General features: G+C 42.9%; 1 protein-coding gene across 2 annotated transcripts in view; it reads left to right on the forward strand.

Annotated features, from left to right (window-relative positions):
* The window catches only part of mkxa (mohawk homeobox a), a 31,761-nt gene extending 11,884 nt beyond the window's left edge, over window positions 1-19,877 (forward strand). For both annotated transcript variants that reach the window (XM_015954873.3, XM_015954872.3), the window contains exons 5-7: window positions 680-1,039; window positions 19,257-19,293; window positions 19,409-19,877. In XM_015954873.3, coding sequence (XP_015810359.3) covers window positions 680-1,039; window positions 19,257-19,293; window positions 19,409-19,616 — 605 coding nt within the window. In that variant the 3' untranslated portion in view covers window positions 19,617-19,877. The remainder of the gene's footprint in view (window positions 1-679; window positions 1,040-19,256; window positions 19,294-19,408) is intronic.
* Window positions 19,878-20,316: the final 439 nt, after the last annotated feature.

Raw genomic sequence — 20,316 nt, forward strand, 5'->3', positions numbered from 1 at the left:
ATCCGATCACAAACATGCCATCAATGTTCCAAAGCTGAAATGTTGAGACGCACTTTGGATGTAAGAAAGAAACTACACCTTAAAAGGGAGGAAAACTTCCTGTCCACTTTTCGACTGAAAGAATAGAAACCAGTTTGTCCGTCTGCAATTTTATGGATTTATCCCAAAATGTCATGGTTTATTCTCAGAGTTCACAAGAATAAATTACAATTTGCCAAAACTCCTAGTCTGGATTGTGAGGAGATGGACCAGTGAGACAAAGCAATCCCCCCTCACTTTATCAAATACACCCTTTGTTTTGGAATAAACTCTGCGTTAGAGCTTCAGACCCATTAAACAAACCAGTCCTTTGATATAACCATCATAATCTAAAAGCTATCAGTGGACATGACTCCATCTGCATCAGATCCTCGTTGTCTCCTCCTTTTCCTGATTTTGCCGCAGGCAACAAAAACATGCATCTTTGCAGATCCCTCACACTCCTGGAAAACCTATGGTCAGCTTTTCTCCGTTTACAGGCATTACATCACACTTTGTGTTAAAAGATTCAGCAAGTTGTTTTTGTCAGCCAGAGGAAAATCCAAATCTCATGTGAAAATGTGAAAAGCTGCTTTGGTTAGATGATCTGTTACTCATCTTAAAGTTTTATACATAAACGTTCATATCTTGATTTTTCCAGATGGAGACAACCCTCAGAGGACACAGAGTGGCCCTGAGGAGCTCAACAAACCCATGTACCAGAGTGTCATCAAGAAGGAGGGCTCCTCCATGATGGGCATGGCCATCGGGATGGGAGCCGGGCTGCGTTCAGCAGCAGACGCTGCCTCGTTGGCTGAAGACTATGTGTCTCCACCTAAGTACAAGAGCAGCCTGCTGCACCGCTACCTTAATGACTCGCTGCGACATGTCATGGTTGCCAACGCCGTCATGGACTCTCGCAAGAGGAACCACTCTGGCTCCTTCAGCTCCAACGAGTATGACGATGAGCTGCTGTCGCCATCTTCCTCCGAGGCTGAGGCCAACTTTGTTTATCGGGCTGGTAAGTTTTCTACATTCTCCCTCTGACACACGTTTCCTTCAGGTTCATGTTATATTTTCAGTCTTGCAGCCAATCAGTGCATTTTGTCATTTGATACATTAATATTGCTGAATCTGGTTCTGTTAACCACTGCAATTGAGAGGATTTATATTTTTATTAGGTTTACACACACAGACATTCAGTAGCCTGCATGCTGTTAGACACACTCACAAGAACTCACGTTGTCTTTCGCCCAAGTGGAGATGAAAATCCCTCCAGCTAACTCGGTTTAGCAGACAGACACAACAAGGCCATGGGGAATTGGCTCTCTTTCAGGCTACTGTTTGGTCCGCCTTTCTTCCTGCTGAGTGTTACGTGTAAAACCAGTTTGATTTAGATTTAAGGCAAAGCACAAATGTTTAATCTCCAAAATATGAAAACATTCCATCTCAACCAAAGGCAAGATTACTCAAAAATTATGTAAAGGCCAGCAGAGCCGCATGCAGTCTGGCTGCCACTCCTGCCTAGTGATGCTGGCGGTCATGTTGTTGCTGTTGTGTTTATTGGTGGCTGATTTTTAAAATAAAAAATACTCTCAAACTCGCACCATATGTCCAGATCTCCTCCTTTTTTTGCCGTCGTATAAGCCGGGTTGTAACATATGGGGGCTCGTCCGGGATATTGAAAGCTCTTATCATTAACTGCATGTGTGATTATTGGTATTTATCAGTGTTGTATTAAGATGTTTTTGCTTTGGCTCACAAGAAAAGTGTTGCTTTGTTTTTCTCATATATGAAGTATTCTTTTGTAATGTTATAATTACTGTTACCCAGTGTTCCTAAATGGCCGCTATTCAGAGAAGTAGAAGCTCAATGAAGACTTAAGTGATTAATACCTATATTATTTTACTGATACTGTTAGATTAATAGAAATATGAAGGCTTTACTCCTGATTTTTTAATCCCTTTGCTGCTACTGATAGGGATTTTTACGTTAGAAAATAACCTTTTGAAGCTAAATTAATGATGAATCTGGGAATTAATTTTCTAACAAAATCTTAAGAAACTGAGTGAAATTTCCAATTTTCATATTTGTTTCTATGTAGTCCCTTACAGGTTAACCTTTGACCTTTTTACTGAGATTACTTAATTTTGATCTTACCAGCCTAAAATGTCAACCACAGATCCAGTAAAAAATTTTGCCAGACTTTTGCAAATAAAAATGTCTTAGAACTAAAAAAATGTGCAGCATAGCAGAGGGAACTAAAATCTAATAGTAATGTTTTCACTTTCTGTGTATTGTGGATAGAACCTGGAAAATCCTCGGAGTGGCTGGATCCGAGTGTGTAGGGAGAGAAGTGACGGAGGGAAGTGATGGTTTTATTGTGTTTCTTATGGCCGTGTGTGTGTGTGTGTGTGTGTGTGTGTGTGTGTGTGTGTGTGTGTGTGTGTGTGTGTGTGTGTGTGTGTGTGTGTGTGTGTGTGTGTGTGTGTGTGTGTGTGTGTGTGTGTGTGTGTGTGTGTGTGTGTGTGTGTGTGTGTGTGTGTGTGTGTGTGTGATGCATCAAGGACTGCAGCAAGTGCACTTGTGATGATTGAATAAACTGTGAACCATCTGACCTGAGTGAACATCGGGCTTTTTTTCTGTCGAGCACCTGCGGAGACTCACAGATGGAGAAGGAAAGAATGAGATGAATAGACGCAGGGAGACTTGTAACCTTCACTCTGCCAGAGTTTAATGAGAGAAATCCCAAAAATGGATTAATTCACCTGGCCGCCCCTGCTGTTTTTAATGGACAGTAACTGTTTTATCTCCCCAGTTTCTATAATTCCTTGGCGTTGACAACTCCCTCTTGGCCTCCTTGGTCTCTGGCAGGTTTACAGACGTGTTATTCTGTTACATGCACACACGGAAAATTCTCCGAGGCCGCGTGGGATCGAGCACCTGCCCGGCCCGAGTAATCACATCGGCCACTCAAAGAAATGAAAGTGTGGTCAAGAAGATAATTTTAATTCCACGTCTGATCCTGCCGAAGTATCTGGATCAAATGAAAGACTGGAGAGAGAAATCATTTGCAGCTCAGTTTGCGTTATTTCCAGATTTTTCTGACCACGTTTTAATGTGTTTAAGTTTCCCTGAGTTTTATGAATCAGCAATTCTATCAGCTTCAGGGGAAACAAAGATTTAAATGTTTGTGATCACTGATGCAACAAGATGTTTTTTTAGCACTTGAACTTGTTATTCAGCTCAGACACAAAACGTTTTGCTGTTTTCCAGCATGTAACTTTTGTGATTGGTCAAATCTGAAGGGCCGTCCCATCGGCTTAAAGCTGACAGTGCCAGGTGGTTGTTGTGGGTGCGTACTGAGCCCCTGTGACTACAGAGGGCAGTCAGACGTGGCAGAAAGGGGAGATTTCACCCCAGTGGAAAACTAAACGTCTGTCTGCTTGAAAGAACTCACACTCAGTCCAACTCAAAGGACTCAAACACCCACCGTGTACACACACTGCAGCCTAAAGCCTGTGAGGAATTTAGTTGAACACAAGGCGCGGTAGAATTCCATCCCACATGCCAGGGGTTTCATGCCAAATTTCCCTTTAATGGGATATTAAATGGCAGGAATCTGGCTGAATGTTTTTCTTCTTGGTTGGTAACAGATTTGGGCCCATCCGATATCATATAGATCATACGGTCAAACAACCCCAACAATCCTGCGGGGTGAGATAAAAAAAGGTCTCTGTCAGACGTTTTACATGAGATTGACGGTAGTTTGTGTTCTCAGGTCCTCTCTGTAATGGGCTCCGGTTACAGCTGCGTACGGTAGCTCGATGGTTACTGTGGGATGCTCGCCAATAAATCTACTGATGTGGAAAAACACCAGTAAATGCCGGCTAGTCAGCAGCCAGCAGTAGTTGGATTCCTATGAGCAACACGGACGTTTGTTGAACTGAAACAACACGTTTTCAACAGATTAACACGAATTTGAGTTTACTACAAAACTGTCAGATCTGTAAATCAATGTAATATTAGCTAATCTAAACTATTAACATGCTGATGCTTTACAGGCAGGACAGGATTATATATTCCTGCTGCTTTGTGGAGTTTTCACAATACATCTTGTTACACTATGAAGGCAACTTTTGTTCTTTAAAGACCAATTTGTTCAATAACAAATGCTAGCAGATTAGCCACACATGCATGACATTTGCATGTACATATGTAGCTAAGTGGTTGTGGAGCACACCAGGCTAAAGACCAAAGGTCATTTGCTGCTGTGGCCCCCCAGACTTTGGACATCTCTCCCCCTGAGCCTGAGATCAGTGGACTCATCGGTCTCCTTTAAAAAGCAGCTGAAAACTCATTTGTTCAAGCTTTGGTGTGACCTTCATCACCACCCTCTCCTGAAGCCTGATTCATGCTTCTCCGTCAGCTCCGCAAGGGACAGACACGCACGGATTGACGGAAGCGTTTTGCGCTCATACTTCTCCGTCTCCTGGAGAGTGTTGCAAAGCAATTGCCCGGCAGGACAACAGAGGGCGTAGCGCTGTTCTGTGGTATCTTGTCATGTATCCGGTCCAAGATAGTGTGTTTATAATGTGTTTTTTTTGTATATAAGAGACTTTTTAACACAGACAAATTTGTCTCTCATTCTCCTCCACCTCTTCATGCTCTCGCCACCTCTAAACCCACGTTTCCTGTCATTTCCGTCCACAAATAAAATGCTTGCTGCGCATCTTTTCACTCCTCCAGTCACGGGGACTAAACGTTCATTTTTTTTAGGTTTTTCGCAAGGTATTCTTCAAGCTGCTCCATGTTTGCCGCTAGTTATCCTCGGCTCTCTTTATGTTTTTGAGGGCGCAATGGCGGCAGTGTAGATGACAGTGGCGTCCTGACCAATCACAAGATTGCGTTGTCCGTCTCGACGGACGGATGTTTAGAAAAGAGAGCTCGACTCTGTGCATCCTTGCGGAGCTCTCCAGCAGGCCCGCAAGGACGGATAATGTTGTTGCGTGTCTCCGCACTGACACAGATGGAGAAGCATGAATCAGGCTTCATTCTGCTCTTTCTACTTATTACGCCTTTCTCGGGATCCACTGATTTCCCTCGTTCCTATTCGTTTTATCTCCCCCTCCGGATGATTGACAATCAGCTTCAGATAGGCTCTTTCTATCTAAACTGTCTGTCTGTCATCTATTCATCTATCATCGAGATAGAGGTCCTCAAAAATTAGCATATTGTGATAAAGTTCATTATTTTCTGTAATGTACTGATAAAAATTAGACTTTCATATACAGGTGCTGGCCAGTAAATTAGAATATCATCAAAAGGTTGAAAATATTTCAGTAATTCCATTCAAAACGTGAAACTTGTACATTATATTCATGCAATGCACACAGACCAATGTATTTCCGATGTTTATTACGTTTAATTTTGATATTTATAGGTGACAACCAATGAAAACATCAAATCTGGTATCTCAGAAAATTAGAATATTCTAAAGGCCAATGAAAAAATGTTTGTTTCTCTAATGTTGGCCAACTGAAAAGAATGAACATGAAAAGAATGTGCATGTATAGCACTCAATACTTAGTCGGGGCTCCTTTTGCCTCAATAACTGCAGTAATGCGGCGTGGCATGGACTCGATCAGTCTGTGGCACTGCTCAGGTGTTATGAGAGCCCAGGTTGCTCTGATAGTCGTCTTCAGCTCCTCTGCATTGTTGGGTCTAGCGTATTGCATCCTCCGCTTCACAATACCCCATAGATTTTCTATGGGGTTAAGGTCAGGCGAGTTTGCTGGCCAATCAAGGACAGGGATACCATGGTCCTTGAACCAGGTGCTGGTGGTTTTGGCACTGTGTGCAGGTGCCAAGTCCTGTTGAAAGGTGAAGTCTGCATCCCCATAAAGTTGGTCAGCAGCAGGAAGCATGAAGTGCTCTAAAACTTCCTGGTAGACGGCTGCATTGACCCTGGACCATAGGAAACAGAGTGGGCCAACACCGGCAGATGACATGGCACCCCACACCATCACTGACGGTGGAAACTTTACACTGGACCTCATGCAACGTGGATTCTGTGCTTCTCCGCTCTTCCTCCAGACTCTGGGTCCTTGATTTCCAAAGGAAATGCAGAACTTGCTTTCATCAGAAAACATAACTTTGGACCACTCAGCATCAGTCCAGTCCTTTTTGTCCTTGGCCCAGGCGAGACGCTTCTTGCGCTGTTTCATGTTCAAGAGTGGCTTGACACACGGAATGCGACACCTGAATCCCATGTCTTTCATGAGTCTCCTCGTGGTGGTTCTTGAAGCGCTGACTCCAGCTGCAGTCCACTCTTTGTGGATCTCCCCCACATTTTTGAATGGGTTTGTCGTCACAATTCTCTGCAGGGTGCGGTTATCCCTAGAGCTTGTACACTTTTTTCTACCACATTTTTTCCGTCCCTTCGCCTGTCTGTTAATGTGCTTGGACACAGAGCTCTGCGAACAGCCAGCTTCTTTAGCAATCACCTTTTGTGTCTTGCCCTCCTTGTGCAAGGTGTCAATGATTGTCTTTTGGACAGCTGTTAAGTCAGAAGTCTTCCCCATGATTGTGGTGCCTTCAAAACAAGACTGAGGGACCTTTTAAAGGCCTTTGCAGGTGTTTTGAGTAAATCAGCTGATTAGAGTGGCAGCAGGTGTCTTCTATATTCAGCCTTTTCAGAATATTCTAATTTTTTGAGATACCAAATTTGGAGTTTTCATTAGTTGTCACTTATGAATATCAAATTTAAATGTAATGAACATTGGAAATACATTGGTCTGTGTGCATTGCATGAATATGATGTACAAGTTTCACGTTTTGAATGGAATTACTGAAATATTTTCAACCTTTTGATGATATTCTAATTTACTGGCCAGCACCTGTATATTAGATTCATTACACACAACTGAAGTAGTTCAAGCCTTTTATTGTTTCTGATATTGACGATTTTGGCATACAGCTCATGAAAACCCAAAATTACTATCCAAAAAAATTTGCATATTTCATCCGACCAATAAAAGAAAAGTATTTTTAATACAAAAAAAGTCACCCTTCAAATAATTATGTTCAGTTATGCACTCAATACTTGGTCAGGAATCCTGTAGCAGAAATGACTGCTTCAATGCGGCATGGCATGGAGGCAATCAGCCTGTGGCACTGCTGAGGTGTTATGGAGGCCCAGGATGCTTCGATAGCGGCCTTAAGCTCATCCAGAGTGTTGGGTCTTGCATCTCTCAACTTTCTCTTCACAATATCCCACATATTCTCTACGGGGTTCAGGTCAGGAGAGTTGGCAGGCCAATTGAGCACAGTAATACCAAGGTCAGTAAACCATTTACCAGTGGTTTTGGCACTGTGAGCAGGTGCCAGGTCGTGCTGAAAAATGAAATCTTCATCTCCATAAAGCTTTTCAGCAGATGGAAGCATGAAGTGCTCCAAAATCTCCTGATAGCTAGCTGCATTGACCCTACTCTTGATAAAACACAGTGGACCAACATCAGCAGCTGACATGGCACCCCAGACCATCACTGACTGTGGGGACTTGACACTGGACCTCAGGCATTTTGGCATTTCCCTCTGCCCAGTCTTCCTCCAGACTCTGGCATCTTGATTTCCAAATGACATGCAGAATTTGCTTTCATCCGAAAAAAGTACTTTGGACCACTGAGCAACAGTCCAGTGCTGCTTCTCTGTAGCCCAGGTCAGGCGCTTCTGCCGCTGTTTCTGATTCAAAAGTGGCTTGATCTGGGGAATGCGGCACCTGTAACCCATTTCCTGCACACGCCTGTACACGGTGGCTCTGGATGTTTCTACTCCAGACTCAGTCCACTGCTTCCGCAGGTCCCCCAAGGTCTGGAATCGGTCCTTCTCCACAATCTTGCTCAGGCTCCAGTCACCTCATCTCGTTGTGCAGCGTTTTCTGCCACACTTTTTCCTTCCCACAGACTTCACACTGAGGTGCCTTGATACAGCATTCTGCGAACAGCCTATTTATTCAGAAATGTCTTTCTGTGTCTTACCCTCTTGCTTGAGGGTGTCAATGATGGCCTTCTGGACAGCAGTCAGGTCGACAGCCTTACGGTTGCGGTTTTGAGTAATGAACCAGGCTGGGAGTTTTTAAAAGCCTCAGGAATCTTTTGCAGGTGTTTAGACTTAATTAGTTGATTCAGATGATTAGGTCAATAGCTCGTTTAGAGAACCTTTTCATGATATGCTAATTTTTTTAGATAGGAATTTTGGGTTTTCATGAGCTGTATGCCAAAATCATCAATCTTAGAAACAATAAAAGGCTTGAACTACTTCAGTTGTGTGTAATGAATCTAATATATATGAAAGTCTAATGTTTATCAGTACATTACAGAAAATAATGAACTTTATCACAATATGCAATTTTTTCAGAAGGGCCTGTGTATATAGAGATATAGATCGAGATAGATAGAGCGATAGAGAGAGATAGATAGACAGAGATATAGATAGAGAGATAGATAGAGAGATATAGATATATATAAGTATTGGTATTTATGCAAAACTAATGGCAGGGTTAAGAATGTAACCTAAGAGTTCACATGATTCATTGAACCACCATCAACATTATTACCTTGAGAAGACGTGCTGTTGGACAGTAATCGGTAGGTTGCAGGTTCAATCCCAGGTAAGACCAGAGAATACTGCTGTTGTGTCCTTGGGCAAGACACTTAACCCCCTTGCCTGCTGGTGGTATTCAGAGGTACTGGTGGCGCCAGTGCTTGGCAGCCTCTCCTCTGTTGGTGCACCCCATGGCAGTTGCAGCTACGTAGCTCATCCCCACCAGTGTGGGAATGCGTGTGTGTGAATGGGTGAATGACGGATTGTGTTGTGAAGCACCTTGGGGGTTATAGAACCCTAATAAGGCGCTATACACATACAGGCCATTTACCCATTAGTCTTTTTTAAATTTAGTGTTTAGTTTTATTGGTATTTTCAGATATTTTTAGGTACATTTCAAGCATGTTTCTGGTGTTTCACAACACTTTGATGATTCTCAGCTGTTTTGAGGCTGTGTTTGGGTTTGTTGTCCTGTTTCCTGACCCAGTTTGGTCCAGTATTCTGCTGTCAGACGGATAGACACATATTAGACTCTTGAATACTTTTGTCTGCATAGGTGTTTATGGTGAAGTCAATAGAAGCCCAAGCCACCAGCCGTTCACCACCATGCCTAACAGCTGATATCAGCTTTTTGTGTTGCTTGGGGTTTTCCTAAATTCTGCATCATGGCCTATTGTTTTGAGTTTTGATCATGTTTGCAAACCTGAAACACATTTCTGCACCAGCCTTGTAGAGGTGCTTTACTAACACAACACTTCTGTGTATATTAGACAAATAAATAATGTTTTATCTCCTGTATATGAAATAAGCATTTATTCCTCACCCAAAAGCAAAGTGGCCGAAAGTTTACAACGCTGAGGTAATCATCTGTACTTTTTTTTGCCAGAAATGATTGAATCAGTTTATTTTCAAAGCATTGCCTCAACTCAGACTGAGTGAAACTGAAGACACATTAATGTGGAGGTAAATGTGAGTTCTGGATTTCTTTTCTTTAAATGAAAAGGTAGACGTGATGTGATGATAAAAGAGGTTTCCATCATCCTGAGTGGATTTCCTTTACCATTAAAGCCCAGATTTAATTCCTCTCCAAAGAGAAACCCAGATTCGATCATGATATACAGCCTTCCCTTGCTAACCTACGAGTCACAGTGTCCCTTACTACGGAGGTGCAGAGTGACAGACAGGCAATGCTGGACACAGGGACACTCCTAGATGGTGATGAATGTAGACATTTTGTCCCAGGAATTCAGACATGTGGACAAGCTGGCTATGATTTAGTCTTTCCACGGTTTCATAGGAAAGAGAAAGAAAAGACAGAGGAGGGAGTTGAGGATGCTGTTCCTGCCAAGGTTCGATGGTTTCAGGTTGAGCTTTAGAAATCAGTACAGAGGGAGTTGGAGGGGAGGAAGCTGGTTCCATCCAGATCAAGACTCGAGTTTCCTCAGCTGCAGGCTGCTGGGAGGAGGACAACAGCACGGTGGCAGAGACAGGGAGACGGAGAGAGTCTGGTTGGAAGAATTGAGTTTGTTCTTGTCTGTGTTTTTTTTTTTTTTTTTGGACAAAAACTGGAAAAAAAGAAAAGATCAGCAAAGTGTGTGGTGCAAGTCAGCTTCTGAAAATGTTAGGACTGAGGAACAACGTAAAAAACCGACATTGTGCCAGCATGATGACTGTGGAGGAGATACCTTCTTTAGTAATTAGCACACTGTGCTATAAAAACATAAAAGAACTATTTCTAAACAACTCAACTGCATCATCAATGACATGAACGTTATTGTGGGATGCAGAAATAAGACGTTCTACACAAATATGGCAATTTCTTCGGTTAGCAACTCGACGCAGAAATAAAGGGTATTACGAGAACATTTCCCATTATAAAGTCATAGAAATATTTCTGATAATACCAGCATATTAAAGTCTTTTAATAACAAGAATGGGTTTAGGGGTGAGGGTGTCTGCTCCATAGTCTGAAGGTTGCAGGATTGAGCCCCCTTCAGTCTGTCATTGTGTGCTTGGGCAAGACACCTAACCCACATTACCTACCAGTGGTGGTTGGAGGAACCAGTGGCACCAATGCTCAGCAGCCTTACCTCTGTCAGTGCGTTGTTGTGACTACATTGTAACTCATCGCCACCTGGGTGTGTGTGCATGGGTAAATGACTGTGTTGTAAAGCATCTTGGGGGGTTCTAGGACTCTAGAAGGGACTATATTAAATACAAAAGGGCAATTATATGTTGATGCATTCCACTCTGAATGAACAAGGCAGTTATTCCAGTTGATGTTTACCTTTTGGGAAGTGCAGCTGCAGCAGCGCCTCAACAAAGGGGGGGGGGGGTGGGGGGGGGGGGGGAATCCACCCAACAACGGCACATAAATCAACAAATTTGCGTTTCTCGTTAAAAGGACTTTTATATGTCGCTATCAGGAAAAACTCTGAATAATGAGAAATGTTCATTTTATAACGAGGTGCTGCTCTGTTGTTTATTCCCCAAACTGATCGTAATATGCTTCCGTACACATTAGATCTATTATAGTAAAAACTGTGTTGGTTAACTCATTTGCCGCCAGCCGTTTCCTGATCGCTAAAGCCCTTCGCTGCCAGCGTTTCTCACTGTTTTTACTGTTTTCTTTAGGAGTCACAGAATGTTGCGCGCTAGGATGATGTCGATGCCAAAACAACCAAAACAAAGCGGAGACTCGCCTCTTATATCAGGAAGAATCCGCGTGTTTTGAGCGTTATCCGTTCTTTCATAATTCGTTGTTGAATTGTGATCGGCAGAAGCTTTTCCAGTTCGCGCCTCACTTTTTTTACAGCAGCGGCCCAAAACGATCTCCTAACGTGGATTTTCTGCTTCCTGATCACGTGACGTGTGACATATGCCAATGAAGATCGGCTTTAGAGCTGGGATGTTTGTTGTCACGGTGCGGGGACTCGATCCGATGCCCACACAGTAAAAAAAATGCAAACGACGACTTTAGTCATTAACATCTAGAGGCAAAATTCTCAAAATTTTTTAAATTATTTTATTATTTTAACACGGCTTAACACAAAACAACTACAAATATCTCCAACATTGACTCAAACAGAATAACTGATAACTAGCCTTAGTCCCTACACCTCCAGCAGGTCCCTGAGGTCCAGTAACCAAAGCCTACTGGTTGTGCAGCATCAGGCTAAAGACCAAAGATGACAGATTATGTGCTGCTGTGGCCCCCAGGCTCTGACGCTCTCTCCTCCTGAGCCTGAGATCAGTGGTGAAAACTCACCTGTTCGGGCTTTGGTGTGACCTTCATCAACACCCTCTCTTATTCTGCTCTTTCTACCAACTCCGCCTTTTCTGGGATCCACTGACTTCCCTCTTTCCTTTATCCTACATTTTTTAAATCACATTTTAATAGATATTTGTTCCAAAACATACATTTACTATAGAATTGCTGTTTTATTTTTTCCAAGTGATATCTTCATTTTACTTCTTGAGCTGTAAATTATCCACAAACTAAAATAAAATTAATATTGTTTTGTATCTAATCTGTTTAAATAAACGTTGAAATACAATGAAAAGTGATTATTTTTGGTGTGCTTTTATTTTGATGTCATTACAAACAGAGCATAGAAGGTAGCCTAATTTACCAGCTGGGAAACAAACAGGCTCATTCAGAAGGAAGGTTTACTGTAAACGCTTTAAGGTGCGGCTGGCGGAGCGGTGGGAGCCAGGAGGAGTTGGCAGGGGTGGAGGATAATCCTGGCGTGATCCTGAGCTTGAAGTGAATGGAAAGGTGGACAAAGGAACGGAGCAAAAGGGGAAAAGTGTTGGCGTTTCTTTGTCATCAGAAGATGGGAAGTGGGCTCCTGCTCCGGCCGGAGGCTGGTTCTGAGCCTGAGACTGCTGCTTCTGTCTACGACGCTACGAGTTCCCAAACATCAACTCACACAACTCCCCAACTTAGAACTGGATGAGTGCAAAATAAAAACAAAACATTTGAACCTGATTGTTTTTAAATTATTGTCAGGCCAAGTTTCTCTGGTTCAATCGCACACACGCTCGCTCGCTCTCACGCGCTCGGGCAGGTCTGCCTACTCGAGGAAACTGAGCCACCCGCCCAGCTCTGTGTAAAACACAAATTGTTTCCATTTTAAAAGCCGAGCGTGTCTAGAACAAAGGTCGGCCATTGTGTTCCCACGGGATGGAGGAGAGAGTTGAGAGGTTTAACGAGGACGCAGAGGTGTGACCCAGCGCGGAATACACACACACGAACACAGAAATCCCCAAACAGTGTGAGAGGCTAACTCGGCTCCGCTGTGAAGAGTTGCAACATAATGGAGCAGTAAGAGCTGCGCAAACGTATCATTTGGCTTCCAGAGCACAAAAAAGGCTATTTTAGTGTGTATGTAAATACTTACAAATCCAAATAATGTTTGCTTGTGGTTCCTGCCTTTCGGGGGCCTTTTCCTCCTGTGTGTGTGTGTGTGTGTGTGTGTGTGTGTGTGTGTGTGTGTGTGTGTGTGTGTGTGTGTGTGTGTGTGTGTGTGTGTGTGTGTGTGTGTGTGTGTGTGTGTGTGTGTGTGTGTGTGTGTGTGTGTGTGTGTGTGTGTGTGTGTGTGTGTGTGTGTGTGTGTGTGTGTGTGTGTGCGCACCACAAATATCAGCCGTTCATCCTCAGATTTTTTCTGAGAAAGCAGCTGGTGAATGAATGAATGAATGAATGGGTGTAAGAGACAATGCATCATCTGAGATCCCCACCTTCCTCATCTTTATGATCCTGTTTGTCTTTTTTGGCCACAACTCTGCTGTCCTGCCTCACAGTGCTTCTTTGTTAAGATTCTCTTTTTGGGCGTCCTGATTACTCTGTTTACTGGTGCTTGTAAACACCACGACGACCTGGGTGTGTTTAACCATCTGAAGCACTGTTATTATTTCTCCATCTAGCTAGGAGACACAAGGCCCTGTTATCTGGGCCAATCAGCCTCACCAGACAGTCATCTGCCTGGCAGACGCAGAAAGAGCGAGGTTCTGGGTTTCTGTCTGGGCAGCGAGCTGAGCTTCTGACTGACGACTGGCCGTGTCACTGAACAAATGTTCTCTTGACTAAAGTGGGAGCTAATTTTTCAACATTGTGATGAAAGTGTTGTCAGGGCAAACAGGAGACGTTAAATTCACGCTTTGTATGATGTCTTTGGCTCGGCAAGCAGGACTGACAGTTTGAGGTTTTTTTGGACCCTCATACAGAAAGTGGGAGGGCAAATAAAGAAGCATTGGTGGCAGAGCCAAGGACAGTGGAGCCAAAGCATCTGCAACGTCCTCTACAGCATCTTCTTGACATTAATAAAAGCACAGATCACCCCAAAAAGAAGTAAAATAAATATGCTCTAGGCCAAACCAACACACCCACCTCCCAGTGGGTAAATTCTGTTTGATCTAAAGCAACAAAGCGTAACTATAGTGGTTAGCATCGGAAAACTAATAACTTCAGAAAAATGAAATTGAGTTAACCTCTGATTTTAGCAGAGAGTAGGCCCTTCCTCAGCTGACTGTAGCACCTCCTCATCCTCTGATCTCTACTGGCTTCAGACAGACTGCATGTCATCATGCTGGTTCTCCAGACTGCACAGGTCAAAGAGCAGCAAGCCAATGAGCTTTTCCATTCACTGAAAAAATGGTTCCCAAAACCTAGAATTAAAGTCTCAGAGATCCACAGTTAGTCTTCAAACAACTGTTTTACCATCATTTCATCAGCTTTAATTGTTTAAGCTCATTTTACATTCTGCACACAGAACAGCTGATTTACTGACTACTTATCATCAAATATGTGATTCCTGCATTCTAATCAAAAGAAAATGTACGTTATGAATAAGTACATCTTACCTGTGAGAAGCTCTTTGAAATTGGAGAAATGTTCTGCCAGGATTGATAAGCTAACAGCTATTTTTGACAAAGTCAAAAGGAACTGCTGTAGTCTTAAAATTACTCAAGTCGCTAAAGAAAATTCTTATTTCTACTAACACTCGTTGGTGAACCTGCTGTGTGTTTCACATTACACAGCTAGTGTGACAAAAATACAAAACTCCAGCTGTTACATGCTAAACAAAAAGTGCTAATTCTAATTAGCTCGACAGCAAATAGTCAATAACCATGTGGAAAATTAGGGCTAGTGTGAAAGTTTTCAAGATAAAGTTTGCATGAGCATTTTTAAGGACAACTTAACTGAAAAAAACATTTTTAATAATTATTTCTGATTATAATCAGTCACACGGAGTTTTTCATGCAGGCTGAACATGAAAATAGTCTCCTACACCTATCTCCTGTGTTAGCTTCTGATAGAAAACAGATGGGGAAACTAGGATTCGAAAATCCTGATGGATCTACATCACACTGTCGCTTAACTTTCATGAATTCACCCTCAAAACGGCTGTTATTGGTTTAGTGTCCAGGAAACAGCAGAGAACATCTCGACTAGTAGAAGTTAACGTTAGCATTAGCAACTCAACCACACAGCAGAACTCTTCCTGGCTTGTGATATTTGTGGTAGTGTTGTGTTTCTGTTAGCCAATCAGAGGCAAGATACCGTGTTCTTCTAATTTATCTTCAAGTTTACCTCTACGTCCTCAAACATTTGCACCCGAGCTTTTTTGCCCCACTGAACAACTTACATTGCATCCATTCCTACTAGAGACCGCTGTAAATGTATTACCAAAATGGATACATAAGAGCTACTCACAGCAGGGAAAATATGAATTATTCATTAGGCTTTTTTAAATATATTTTTTCACCTGAAATATTTTTACATAATATTGATAAAAGATAGCAATATTTTGTTATATGATACTGAATCTAAAATTTAAACCAGTGTATATATATTTTTTTAGAATTTACATGCAAACATTGGCTGTTTTTTTTTTGTGTGTGTGTGTGGTGCAATTCAAACTCCGTGTGCTAGGTGGCAGCAGTGTTTACCACTTCCGTTGTGGCGGAGCAACCAACGAGATTTGCGATAACACTGGCTGTGTCCTGGAAGTGTCTGGCCTGAATTTTCCAATAAAATTCATCCTTAAAAATTATTATCGCGATATATTGTTTCATCTCCCCGGTATTGAGATATAGATCTCCAGATTCTTGCCTGTACACACTCCAACTGTGTGTGTGTGTGTGTGTGTGTGTGTGTGTGTGTGTGTGTGTGTGTGTGTGTGTGTGTGTGTGTGTGTGTGTGTGTGTGTGTGTGTGTGTGTGTGTTTTATTTGGTGTCTTAATTAAGCCCAGCCCGTGGTTTGTTCGGCTCGGCCTTTGTTTGTTGTGTTGCTAACAACTGCACCAGATGGAACCGATGTTAGAAGGCCACCCTCCTCCACCTTCATTTAACAGGTTCAACATCATGTCACCTCCACCTTCCTACCGGTCAGGTCCTGCACGTGCATCTTTTCAACACATTTTTGTAAGACTAGTCATATTTTTTGTTTGTTTTTGGCCCGTTTTCCTTTTTGCCCCTCTTCCTCTTCTCACAGTTAAGTGAGCTAGTATTTTTGGACTTCATCCATGATGCCAGAAACCATCAGGCTTCTTAGCTTCCCCATTTGGTGGCTCATAAAACCCCACTGTCAGAAGAGCCCAGATGCAACAGCAGAGCTGACGGAGTGTTCAGTAGCAGAGTAGAAAAGCAAATAATATGGGGTTTTTTTTAAGTTGGAAAAAGTATCTGTGATTTATTGGCCATTTATTGAGTTGTTGGCACTGCTCTTGTTTTTAAAAACCTGAGTTTCAGATGTTTTAGGCACAGGCTTTTGGAAATCTTGTATAGCGGTGCACTTCCAGATTCTGGAGTTAGGAGCTCTCAAAGGGTTCAGATTGGTGTCCAGTCCCATGAGGGGGCCTCTGGATACATGGTAACTCTGATTATCTTTCCATTTTTCAGATACTTCTGGAAACAACTGCTGCTAAAATCTGTTGAAAAAGGATGCCTTTGCCTTTTTAAATGGTATTAAAACAGTGGAGTTTTCAAGATACGCCTGAAACGTAAAGCATTCCAAATTGGGAGACAGGGAACAGATGGATAGTGTCAGAGGCTTTCAGAATGCGATTTTGGAGACAAAACAGTCATCCTGAGTTTGAAAAAAGGAAACAGAATTTGTTTTGGCTCAGCATCTGGAATGGTCAGTCTCTCCAGCACCTGGGTCAGGCGGTGTTACAATAAAAATCTGCAACGAGGCGGGAACTCTTGGAGGACAGAGCATGAGGAACTCTGGGAATATCACTAAAGCAAAAGACACTCACTGATAAAGCTAAATAAAGGGGAAGACAGGACAGCAGGGAGTTGTGGCACGATCAGAATGTGAGGATGTTGTTGGAACCATTCGAAGCAGTGAAACCTGAAATCTCACCCTGCGGTTTGTACCTCTGGGTTATCACGTCCTCATCGCTTTCTCGCACATTCCTTCTCTTCTTCTAAGAACGATCAGCAGAAGAGGGTTCCTTCTCTGAGGAATTTACAGCTATTACAAAACAAACTAAAAACTGCAGGAAATGTTATAATCAGGTCCACATCAGCCTGGGGCATTGTAAACTGTGTTCTGTCCACGTGGGTCAGGAGGCTTGAGAATAGCTTTTGGAAAAGTAGAATGGAAAGTAGCAGAGAACCAGGAAGATTATTGGGATGCTTATGTAGCTTGTAGATCTCTGAACACATGATGTCAGTAGAAATCTGCAAAGGACTTGGTGAAAATCAGCAATAGAGACGACATACTGGTGGAGGTTTGACTATTTGACCGTAGTGGGAATTAGTTTTTATCATGACAATCTTAAATTAGATTAAAACCTAAACTTAATTAGGTCTTGCCAAAGTTTGAACACATTTAGTTCAATTCAATTCCAGGCTGGTTCGCAGGATACTTATGTCTGATTTACCTCTTCTGACACAGGATGTGTCTGCTTGCCCTAAGATAATCCTATCAGATATTCCTGCTGTGTGTGGTGTATTAAGAGTGCTCTGGTCTGCTCAGAAGGATGTAGGGAATGCTCAGAGCATAAATCAGTGATGTTCAGGATTTTTTGACAGTCTCCGTTTGATATTGGAGCATGTGATGAGTGCCACGAGGACAGATGAGCGTGCAGGCTGTTGAATGTCATATGTAGCCAATCAGAAAGCAACGTGATGGAAGCACGCTGCACAGAGGGGATCCAAATCCTCCTCCTTCTCCGCCATGTTTGTTTACTCCAAAGTTGTGAAGGGTTTTACGAGATTTCCCGTCTAATCTGGGAACGTCTGTGAGTGAAATGGGATCATGTTTGACGTGTTTAGTTGGACACCAGTCACTGGAAGACCAAAAATGTTACAGCCATGATTTTATATCACAGCATGTGTGGTGTCATGTTTAGAAAATTAATCAGACAATTCTTAAATTCAGCTGTGTGAACCAGGCTTAACAGTCAAACAAACACAGATGCAGGCTGCAGGTTGTCTTATAATGAGATGATTCACTTGTGTATTTTAATGATAGTGGTTTTAGTGGCTGCATGGTGGCGCAGTGGTTAGCACTGTTGCCTCGCAGCACAAAGGTCGCAGGTTCGAAACTCGGCTGCGGCCTTTCTGCGTGGAGTTGCGTGTTCTCCCCATGCATGCGTGGGTTTCCTCCGGGTTCTCCGGTTCCCCCCACAGATCACAACATGCCCTACGGGTTTGAAATTGTAAGTCGCTTTGGATAAAAGCGTCTGCTAAATGAATAAACATAAAAACCAGCCTCTTGTTTACATTTTTGTTTTATTAAAAGTGCAGAGAATCACTAGAGTGGTTCCTTCCTTGAGTCGTGCTGCTGCAGATATTGTCGGACTAAATGGAAACCTACCAGTATTTATCCATTTTAAACATGCGTGGGTCATTGATGAAAACCAAAGTTCTGAAAAGCTCACCGGGCCTTAGCTGAGTGTTTAGTTAATCCAGCACCTGGAGGCTGCACAGCTAGAGAATCCAGATGCTCAGCCCCTCATGAAACGCCAAGCTTGTGTAGTCAAAATCACTGCTGGTCGAACTTAACCTTAGACTGAACCCGAGACAGGAGACAGGTCGGCCCCATACACACCAATAACCCCCCAGACACACACACACACACACACACACACACAAACAAACACAGTAAACAGCAGTAAACACCCCGCTGCCCTGCAGAAAAGCTTAGGTTCGATCTTTAATGACTTGCTAATGTTTCACATATGAGATAAAGATTGCTTCCATTTGAGGAGAAAAACCGAGCAGGCATCCATCTCTCTCTCTCTCCATTCCCTCTCAGATCAGTAATGCTCGGTCACTTCTGATCTGATTTCTTCAGACAACTCGATTACGTTGGCCCAGGCCCATTTGTTTTCCAACAAAATATTAGAGCACGGAGTTTATGACTCATAAGAAACATCTTTCAAGTCGATACTATTAGTCACCTTTATGCTTGATGGCTTCATGCTAAAAGACGTATTTTGGTCTTGAGTGAAGAGAGAAAACAGAGCAACACGTGTTTGGTGTACACACACACACACACACACACACACACACACACACACACACACACACACGTTTCCCGAATACAAAGGTTTAGGAAATCTCTGAGCCCAGAGAACTCAAAGTTCACCTTCTGTTTTTCTCCATATGCTTTCAGAAACCACAGACCATCATGGATCAAGTAAATGTGACAAGTGAGTGGACCTTCTACCACCAGATCAAATCTCTGGGATCACGAGCTGAGCGTGACCTCTAAATCTTTATGTTTTGTTCTTTCTCTGCATGTTTGCACATTCTGCTGATCATCAGTGGGAGCGGTGGCGTCGCAGCTACGCAGAAGGAGAAGGTGAAGGGCAAAGATGAGACGTACTGGAAGGAGATCAACGCCGCCATGGCCTTGACCAACTTGGCACAAGGGAAGGACAGCGTCTCTGGGACAACCAGCTGCATCATTCAGAAGTCCTCGCATATAGCTGAGATCAAGACTGTTAAAGTGCCACTGATGCAGAAGTATTAGCTCTGACATGTGCCTTCGTCCCTCTATGCAGTCCAAATATGGACCAAACATACTCCCTCTGAACTCAAAAACTGCTTCTGGAGGAGGGAGAGGAGGCCTTCACCATCTTTGTCCTAAAAACTTTTGTAATAACTTATTTTTTACGAGTCTTTTTTCTATTTCTTCTTTTTTTATGCTACAAATGTTGAATTTGCCAAAGTGCCTTTTTTTAATTGTTGAAGATAAATCCACTGATTGTGGTCAGTGGGACGGACAGATTAACAGAGAAGCCTCTGTGGTTTGTGAAGGAACATTTTGCTGAGTTTAGAGTCAAGAGTCATTATCCAGGGTTTGTTCCGAGTAAAAAAACACTCCCTGTAACGATACGTGCCTTAAAGGCAGAGTGAGCTCACCCTCTGAGGAACTCTAATAGCACACGTGTGTGTTAGGACACACACAGAAAATACTCAGTGAGTTATCCGTGTTTTTATTTTGACTGAGGTCTTCATCTTGGCTGTAAACAGAACGCTGCTTTGTCTCAGTCGGACTCTGCTTTCTGGCAAGCCATCAGTGGCTGCTGGTAAGCATACGCCGATAAGCAAACAGCTCCCTCCATCTCAGCCTTGGGTTTCATCAACGAAGCGAAGGATTCCTCTCTTATCGTGGCGTTTAGCTGCCGAAACGTGCGCCGGCGCTCAGCTGGACACACGTAGAGCCGCTG

Source organism: Nothobranchius furzeri, chromosome 7 (assembly GCF_043380555.1).
Source record: "Nothobranchius furzeri strain GRZ-AD chromosome 7, NfurGRZ-RIMD1, whole genome shotgun sequence".
NCBI lineage: Eukaryota > Metazoa > Chordata > Actinopteri > Cyprinodontiformes > Nothobranchiidae > Nothobranchius > Nothobranchius furzeri.